This window comes from Bos grunniens, chromosome 23, assembly GCF_055505025.1.
Source record: "Bos grunniens cultivar Pamir isolate PY7600 chromosome 23, Bosgru_T2T1.0, whole genome shotgun sequence".
Taxonomy (NCBI): Eukaryota; Metazoa; Chordata; class Mammalia; order Artiodactyla; family Bovidae; genus Bos; species Bos grunniens.
This window is the reverse complement of record NC_141187.1, coordinates 26,663,219-26,672,777: the sequence shown is the minus strand read 5'-3', so window position 1 is coordinate 26,672,777 and position 9,559 is coordinate 26,663,219. Positions and strand designations below refer to the sequence as shown.

The following is a 9,559-nucleotide window of genomic DNA, read 5'->3' as shown; positions in this document are numbered from 1 at the left end:
TTTGCTTTTGGCTTCTCTTCTTTTCACAGCTATTTGTAAGGCCTCCCCAGACAGCCATTTTGGTTTTTTGCATTTCTTTTCCATGGGGATGGTCTTGATCCCTGTCTCCTGTACAATGTCACGAACCTCAGTCCATAAGTCATCAGGCACTCTATCTATCAGATCTAGTCCCTTAAATCTATTTCTCACTTCCACTGTATAATCATAAGGGATTTGAATTAGGTCATACCTGAATGGTCTAGTGGTTTTCCTTACTTTCTTCAATTTCAGTCTGAATTTGGCAATAAGGAGTTCTTGATCTGAGCCACAGTCAGCTCCTGGTCTTGTTTTTGTTGACTGTATAGAGCTTCTTCATCTTTGGCTGCAAAGAATATAATCAATGTGATTTCGGTGTTGACCATCTGGTGATGTCCATGTGTAGAGTCTTCTCTTGTGTTGTTGAAAGAGGGTGTTTGCTATGACCAGTGCATTTTCTTGGCAAAACTCCATTAGTCTTTTCCCTGCTTCATTCCATATTCCAAGGCCAAATTTGCCTGTTACTCCAGGTGTTTCTTGACTTCCTACTTTTGCATTTCAGTCCCCTATAATGAAAAGGACATCTTTTTTGGGTGTTAGTTCTAAAAGGTCTTGTAGGTCTTCATAGAACCGTTCAACTTCAGCTTCTTCAGTGTTACTGGTTACATTTAGCCAGGCGGCTGCAACCAGTGTATTTAGTGCGGGCGGCTGCCCCACGTCCGAGGTCAGGGGCAGAAGCCAGGAGGACCCCATGCCTGAGAGAGGGTGGCCAAGAGGAGTTACCCCACGTCCGAGGTCAGGGGCAGCGGCCGAGAGTGCCAGGCTGCAACGGTGCAGGAACGACCGAGAGGAGCTACACGACGTCCAAGGTCGGGGGCAGCGGCCTAGAGGAGCTACCCGACGTCTGAGGTCAGGGGCGGCGGCCGGGAGGACACTGCCAAAAATTACTTCAAACTCAGCAGTTTAAAAGAAAAGAAATTTTATATTTATTATCCAGCATCCTTGGTCAGAAGTGTATGTCAGGCTCTTTGTCTTACCAGACTGAAGTCACAATCTGAGATTGCAATTCACATCAAAGGGGAAAGATCCTCTCCCAAGCTTGCTAGCTGTTGGCAGAATTCATTTCTACCCACTCAGTTTTTCCCTCCATTCTGATATTCCAGACTTTCTTGTGCTATCATTTCCTTTCCATATGAAAAAGCTCCTGTAGCCATTCTTTAAGCATTGTATTGCTACCAACATTTTCTTAGTTTTCCCTTGTCTAGAAATGTCTTTATTTCCCCTTAACTCCTGAAGGATAATTTTGCCAGATATAATCCATAATTGACAATTTTTTACTTTCAGCACTTGAAAGACATTGTGTCATTTGTGTCTGGCCTTTGTGGCTTCAAGTGACTGAGCCACAGTCATCTGTCATGTAATTTGATGCTTCCTTATCGGCTCAGGTGGTAAAGAGTCTGCCTGCAATGTGGGAGACCTGAGTTTGATCCCTGGGTCGGGAAGATCCCCTGGAGAAGGAAATGGTAACCCACACCAGTATTCTTGCCTGGAAAATCCCATGGACGGAGGAGTCTGGCAGGCAACAGTCAATGGCATCGCAAAGAGTTGGACATGACTGAGTGACTTCACTTTTATCATCATGTATCACTTTTCCCTGGCTGGCTTTAAGACATTTTTCCCCTTGCATTTCACAAGCTTAATAATCCATGTCTCTTGTTGTGAAATTCTTTTGGTTTATCCTATTTGGATTTTTCTCAGATTCTTTGAAACTGTAAGATTTTTATGTCTTTATTCAAATTTGGGAATTTTTCATCCATTATTTCTTGAAGTACTTATCAACCCTAGACTCTTTTTCCTCTCTCATGATTAAAATGTTAGATCTTTTGTTATTATTTAATAAGATTCAGGGTCTTTGTTTATATTTTTGGTCTAGTTTCTGTCTATTGTTCAAATTGAGTAAATTCTATTCATCTATTCACAAGTTCACGGATTCTGTTCTCTGTCATCTCCAGTCATACACACATGTGAGAAGACTCTGATTTAACATCTTCCTTCCTTTCATATAAAAATCCCTCACATCCACTCAGAGTGGAGGCTGCATCAGAACCAGGGGATTTCCCAGTTCCTTCAGCCCCTTAGTACAAAGTCTTCAACAGGCAACTGAGGTGTCAACATAGGGGATTTTTCTGATTGGCCAAAACCTGACCCAGCCAAGTGTGGTTTGTGTGCTTTAGAGTTCCTTCTCAGATCAGCTCTCATTATTGCTCTGCAACTCAGAACAGCAACTGCCAAGACTACCCTGAGTAGAGGATGGTCCTGAACAGAGCTCTGATTCTGGGAACCCTCGCCCTGACCACCATGATGAGCCCCAGTGGAGGTGAAGACATCGTGGGTGAGTGCACAATTGAAGGATGTGGGGACTAGAGATGTGGAACAGGGAATCAGAGGAAAAATGAGATTGGCCTAGAAATAGTAGAGACTCCTAAAGTGTTCCCAATATTAAGTAAGTCTAAAAATTATAGTCATTCCTCATTCAGGAAATCGGAGTCCAGATCCACTGTCTTTGTTATCTGTGCTGTTGCAGAGTTCACCAAGGTCATTACTCAGTTTCTGATATTGGATCCAGTGAATATGTCCTGGAGAGTTCTAAGGCCTCCAAGACTAGAGATATTTCCATAAGTAGATGCTTTGTTATGAAAAGTTCGTGAACTGTTGCTCCTAAGTATCTCTGAACAACTTTTGAAACTTTTTATATATTTCTCCCAGAGTTTATTTGAGGTAAATAGTTTCATGAATTATGAATACTGTGCAGATACAAAGAAGGGTGACCTTTTCTTAGTCTCAGATCTACATACGTTTCCATGCTGAAATCTGGCACAGGTGGGGAGGGGTAAGCGGGGCCAGCTGAGTGCCTTTACACAAGACATTTTACCACACAGTCATCATTTAATCTTAGTTTGCATATGTCACCTCACAAATAATCAAATAAAATAGGTGTATAGAAATGATTTCTAAGTATTGAAGACACATAAATATCGATTATTCTTATTTTTAAATTGCTAGTATCACAAGTGTATCTTCATATTTTTATTTAACAAAGTAGAGAATATCTCTATTTTTATTTTAAAATTGAGAACTTTATGATGAAAACTTGGTGAATTAAATTATATTATTTTCAAATTGTCAACTCAAATTACTTATCTTTCAATTCTTCTAAGGAAGACCTGTAGGAGGGAAACTGATTAAGGACAAGTTAATTACATAGTCCCTTAGGCCCCTCTAGACAAAGCTATGGTTTTTCCATGTCATGTATGGATGTGAGAGTTAGACTATAAAGAAAGCTGAGTGCCGAATAATTGATACTTTTGAACTATAGTGTTGGAGAAGATTCTTGAGAGTCCCTTGGACTGCAAGGAGATCAAAACAGTCCATCCTAAGGGAAATCAGTCTTGAATATTCATTGGAAGGACTGATGCTGAAACTGAAACTCCAATACTTTGGCCACCTGAAACAAAGAACTGACTCTTTGGAAAAGACCCTGCTGCTGGGAAAGATTGAAGGCAAGAGGAGAAGGGGTTGACAGAGGATGAGATGGTTGGATGGCATCACCGACTCGATGGATATGAGTTTGAGCAAGCTGCGGGAGTTGGTGATGGACAGGCCGCCTGGCGTGCTGCAGTCCATGGAGTCACAAAGAGTCAGATGCGACTGAGCCACTGAACTGACTTAGACCCCTCTGCCTTTGCTGTCCGCCTCTTTCCACCCTCTCTTCTTATATTCCTTTATCCTCCTTTCTTTCCAGGATCTATCCCTGGCTCATACCTCTGTTGCTTCATAGACAGGAAGAGTGGGTTTGTGAAAGACCAAAGTAAAAAGCTAGATAATTCAAAAGGAAAATGAAATGGAGTTTAATCTTCAACAACTTTATTAATCATGGCAGCTCCCATTCTAATTTTTGTGGTCGTGAAGGTTTCACCTGCTTCTCCAGAGCACTTCCACATTTCCACAGCATCACACAAAAGTGCCCTTGTCAGACTCAACTTACACTTTAGGCACAATAGGCACAGTGCCAAGAGCCTGCGTTGCTTGTAGGGCCCCATAAATTTATTTTTCTTTTAAAATTAGAAGAAAAAGCTTTAGGCTTAGGGGAAATATTTTAGTTTTTAATCCAACCTAAATTATATTTTTCTTTGTACCAATATGGTTTTAAAACACATTTTTAGTATTTGTATAAAAGTAGGGACTTAACAAAAACAATAGTGCTTACAGCTCACAAATCATAATGCCCCTCTGGTCCCCACTGATTCTGACTTTCTTATGGTTCTGCTACTTTTATGTCTGTCAGATTTTCCCCAAATCTCTGTAATTCTTGAGAATATCATTTGACATTCAATACACATTTTTGAGCACACAGTTCAGCTCAGTTCAGTCACTCAGTCATGTCTGACTCTTTGCGACCCCATGGACTGCATGCCAGCATGCCAGGATTCCCTGTCCATCACCAACTCCCAGAGCTAGCTCAAACTAATGTCCATCGAGTCAGTGATGCTATCCAATCATCTTATCCTCTGTCATCCCCTTCTCCTCTTGCCTTCAATCTTTCCCAGCATCAGGGTCTTTTCCAATGAATCAGTTCTTCACATCAGGTGGCCAAAGTATTGGAGCTTCAGCTTCAGCATCAGTCCTTCCAATAAGTATTCAGGACTGATCTCCTTTAGGATGGACTGGTTGGATCTCCTTGCAGTCCAAGGGACTCTCAAGAGTCTTCTCCAACACCACAGTACAAAAGCATCAATTCTTCAGTGCTCAGCCTTCTTTATGGTCCTACTCTCACCTCCATACATGACTACTGGAAAAGCCATAGCACAGAGCAAACTAAATTTGGGAGATTCAAAGATAAAAGAGACTTACCTAGTGGCTCAGATGGTAAAGAATCTGCCTGCAATGCAATAGACCTGGGTTCGATCCCCGGGTCAGGAAGATTCCCTGGAGAAGAGAATAGCAACCCATTCCAGTATTCTTGCCTGGAGAACTCCATGTACAGAGGAGCCTGGTGGGCTACAGTTCATGAGGTCACAGAGAGTCGGAAAAGACTGAGCTACTTTCACTTTCAAAGATAAAAGATGTGCTTTCTGTCCCCTACAGGGTGCACAGATTAGTGATAGAAAGAAATGGTGCAGGAAGCAGAAGGACCATTGCTGAGAAGGACAGTGGATCCATCTGAGGCTGAAACTAAAACTGACTTAGTTCCAGTTGACCCAGTGATGAGATGTTCCTTAACAACAGCTGGCACCCCAGGACAAGTACCAGACAGAAAGGATATGTGCTCATGCTTAGTCGCTCAGTCATGTACAACTCTTTGCAAGCCCATGGACTTCAGCCTGCTAGGATCCTCCATCCATGGGGATTCTCCAGGCAAGAATACTGGAGTGGGTTGCCAGCCCTCCTCCAAGGGATCTTCCCAACCCATGGATTGAACCCAGGTCTCCCACATTGCAGGTGGATTCTTTACTGTCTGAGCCACCTGGGAAGCCCATATTACATATATATTACTGTCTGTCAAAGGAGTCAAGAAGGTGAATTGCAGAAATAAGGAGGGTTCATTGCAGGGCCTTTTAACTAAGTAAACAACTACCAACACCGAGCAGAGAGGAAGCAGGTGCTGGGAATTTTATCTAGAGAATGTGCCACAGATGAAGCCCACAGTGTTTGAAAGTCAATTTGTCCTGTCGCTTTGTTTAATAAGGTTTTTTTCTCTCTGTTTTTCCACTTTCCTGCTCCTCACCCCGAATCAGCTGACCATGTTGGCATCTATGGCATAAGCATATATCAGTCTTATGGTCCCTCTGGCCAGTACACCCATGAATTTGATGGAGATGAGCAGTTCTATGTGGACCTGGAGAAGAAGGAGACTGCCTGGCAGCTGCCCCTATTTAGCAGAATGTTAAGTTTTGACCCACAGTTAGCACTGAGAAACATAGCTATCATGAAACTTCATGTGGACTTCCTGACTAAATTCTCCAACTCTACTGCTGCTACCAATAGTACGTGTTCACCATTCTGCCCCTCTTTGTTGATCTACCACTTTATATCAGGCCTCACTCCCTTCTTCCTTAAGCATAGATACCCTTTACTACTTTATAAAACTCCTTTCCAAGGAGTCTCTAGATTTTCTCACAGTAATTGCTGAACCTCATCTTCTCCTATTTTGCAAATCATTAGGTTGGCCAAAAGGTTCCTTCAGTTTTTTAAGTAAAAATAAAAGACATTTATTTAATTTTTACCAAAAACTTTATTGAATAACATGTTCTCCATTTTGTTGCACTACCTTCTGCCATTTTTCAGGCAAACTTCATAATTCCATCTTCCCAAAGCTTTTTATTTTTGAGCAAAGAACTGTTTCAAGTGCCTTTAACAGTCTTCCAGGGAAATGATATTTTTCCATTAAAAGAGTTTTGTAAAAACTGAAATAAATGGACGTCTGAAGGTACAATGTCTGGTGAGTATGGCAGATGAATCAGAACTTCTAAGCCAAGCTGTAACAGTTTTTGCCTGGTCATCAAAGGAACATTCAGTCTTACATTATCCTGATGGAAGATTATGCATTTTCTGTTGACTAATTTTGGTGTCTTTTCCTCGAATGCTGACTTCAGTTGATCTAGTTGGGAGCACTACTTGTTGGGATTAATTCTCTGGTTTTCCAGAAGGAGCTCATAATAGAGAACTATCTTCCAATCCCATTATATACAAAACATCACCTTCTTTGGATGAAGACTGGCCTTTGGTGTGGTTGGTGATGGTTCATTTCACTTGTCCCACAACCTCTTCCATTCCACATTATTATACAGTACCCACTTTTCACTACCCATCACAATTTGTTTTAAAAACAGAATGTTTTCATTACATTTAGATAGAGAATCACTTGTGGAAATACGGTAAAGATTTTTTTTTGCTTATATGGAACCCAAACATGAAAAGCAACAAATGACATAACCAAGCTGGTGCAAATTATTTTCAAAGCTTGATTTGGATATTTCTAGTATATTGGTTATCTCTCAAATGGTATAATGTTGATTGTTCTCAATTAATATCTTGATTTGATCGCTATCAACTTCAACTGGTCTACCCAACTGTGGAACATTGTCTACTGAGAAATCTCCAGTACAAAACTTTGCAAACCACTTTTGACATGTTCAGTCAGTCACAGCACCTTCTGCATATGCTGCACAAATATTTCAGTTGTATTTTTTACCATTCTTGAAATAATCAAGCATAATACATTAAAAATGTTGCTTTTTCCCTTTCATCTTCATTATCAAAATGGCTACACAAAAATTCACCAATTTTGATAAGTTTTTTAAATGCACATTGATATGACAGCTCTTGAGAATCCCTTGGACAGTGAGAAGATCAAACCAGTAAATCCTAAAAGAAATCAACCCTGAATATTCATTTGAAGGATTGATGCTGAAGCTGAAGCTCCAATACTTTGGCCACCTGATGCAAAGACCTGACTCAGTGGAAAAGACCCTGATGCTGGGAAAGATTGAGGGCAGGAGGAGAAGGGGATGACAGAGGATGAGGTGGTGGGATGCCATCACCGACTCAATGGACATGGGTTTGAGCAAGCTCTGGGAGATGGTGAAGGACAGAGAAGCCTGGTGTGCTGCAGTCCACGGGATTGCAGAGTCACATACGACTTAGGGACTGGACAACAACAATGACAGCTGTCACGATACAATCTAACAAAATTGTTTTGAATGAGACAACTGAGCACTACTAGAACCATGGTACAGAAAAAAATCAAATGAACCTTTTGGCCAGTGCAATATATATTTCTATGATCTCTACTCCTGTAATGCAATCTTTGACTCTTTCAAAGAGAGGTCCCATAGAGTTTCTACCCCAGAAGCAGGTCCTCAAAAAAAAGAGGACAGGGATAAATCAGGGACAGTGCATACTGGCTCCCAGCAGAAGGGAAACAAGAACTCCTCCACTATCAGACTGGGAAACATTAGTGGGAGGGCTCCCCCAGGATGCAATACGAAATCACAGCAGAGCTATTCCTATTTCACATCTGTGCTGTTTCCTCACCATAGAGGTTCCTGAGGTGACTGTGTTTTCCAAGTCTCCCGTGATGCTGGGTCAGCCCAACACCCTCATCTGTCATGTGGACAACATCTTTCCCCCTGTGATCAACATCACATGGTTGAGGAACGGACACTCTGTCACAGAGGGAGTTTCTGAGACCAGTTTTCTTATCAGGAGTGATTATTCTTTCCTCAAGATCAAATATCTCGCCTTCCTCCCTTCTGATGATGACATTTATGACTGCAAAGTGGAGCACTGGGGCCTGGATGAGCCACTTCTGAAACACTGGGGTATGTACGAGTTCCACCCCTTTTGGTACCTTCTTTTCTCTGTCAGGTCCAGAATATCATGTTTGTTATCCCCTAATCTTCATGGCCTTAAACTTCTAGGGATTATAAAGATAGACCTCACTCTCTTCCCTAAGCTCCATGCCCCAAGTCTGTAGAACCAACCCCTCTTCACCCCATCCCATATACACACACAGAAACACTCTGTATTGTGACTTCCACAAAACTTCACTTTTGCAGAGCCTGAGATTCCAGCCCCTATGTCAGAGCTGACAGAGACTGTGGTCTGTACCTTGGGGTTGACCATGGGCCTCGTGGGCATTACGGTGGGCACCATCTTCATCATCCAAGGCCTGCGCTCAGGTGACCCTTCCAGACACCAGGGGCCCTTGTGAGTCACCCTCCAGAAGAGCAGGTAAGAATTCAGATGTATTAAGAACTGAAGACTGTACAGCAGGAAGGAAAGTGAGAGGAGGTTGTAGACACAAATGTGGTTGAAAAGTTGTAGAATAGGGAAAGGGCAAGATGATGGCACAGAAGCCACTTAGGACCCACAAATCTTGATCTCATGCCTGTCTTATTGCAGATGCACTGCCCATCTATGTGGATATGCCAGAAGACTGGATATGCCAGATGACCTAGAACTATTTTCGGGCCAAATTCATCATATACCTTCTCTCCTCCTACACTTCTCCTCCCATTTTTTTACTCTGGGAGTTAATATGCTATATCATCTCACATACCCTCAGAATTCTCTCCCTGACCTTCTAGTACTTTTTCTTTTTTCAATTATCACCTAATATGGGATCTCTGAGATATCCCACTCAGCAGCCTAATTCTCCAATGGCCTTTAGCTAATGTATCTATGGAAGCAATAAATCTCTTTATGTGGTCTTTACCGGTGGTTTTTTTTTTTTTTTTCTGTCTCTCATCTCAGGGCTGACTAGGACCATGCCTCTTATGCTTTCAGTTCAGTTCAGTCACTCAGTTGTGTCTGACTCCTTGTGACCCCATGAATTGCAGGACGCCAGGCCTCCCTGTCCATCATCAACTCCCGGAGTTCACCCAGACTCACGTCCATCGAGTCAGTGATGCCATCCAGCCATCTCATCCTCTGTCGTCCCTTCTCCTCCTGCCCCCAATCCTTCCCAGCATCAGAGTCTTTT

The 9,559-nt window shown here is 42.2% G+C and overlaps 1 protein-coding gene across 2 annotated transcripts; it reads left to right on the top strand.

The window, feature by feature from the left end:
* The first annotated feature begins 2,250 nt into the window (after positions 1-2,250).
* LOC147346979 (HLA class II histocompatibility antigen, DQ alpha 2 chain-like) lies at positions 2,251-9,291 on the top strand. 2 transcript variants are annotated; one of them, XM_086370781.1, is made up of 5 exons: positions 2,251-2,407; positions 5,811-6,059; positions 8,115-8,396; positions 8,634-8,808; positions 8,980-9,291. In XM_086370781.1, the coding sequence occupies exons 1-4, from the start codon at positions 2,326-2,328 to the stop codon at positions 8,786-8,788; spliced, it is 768 nt and encodes a 255-aa protein (XP_086226907.1). In that variant the 5' UTR covers positions 2,251-2,325; the 3' UTR covers positions 8,789-8,808; positions 8,980-9,291. The 2 variants fall into 2 exon arrangements, with proteins under 2 accessions (XP_086226907.1, XP_086226908.1); XM_086370782.1 differs by lacking the exon at positions 5,811-6,059 and having other exon boundaries at positions 2,267-2,407.
* Positions 9,292-9,559: the final 268 nt, after the last annotated feature.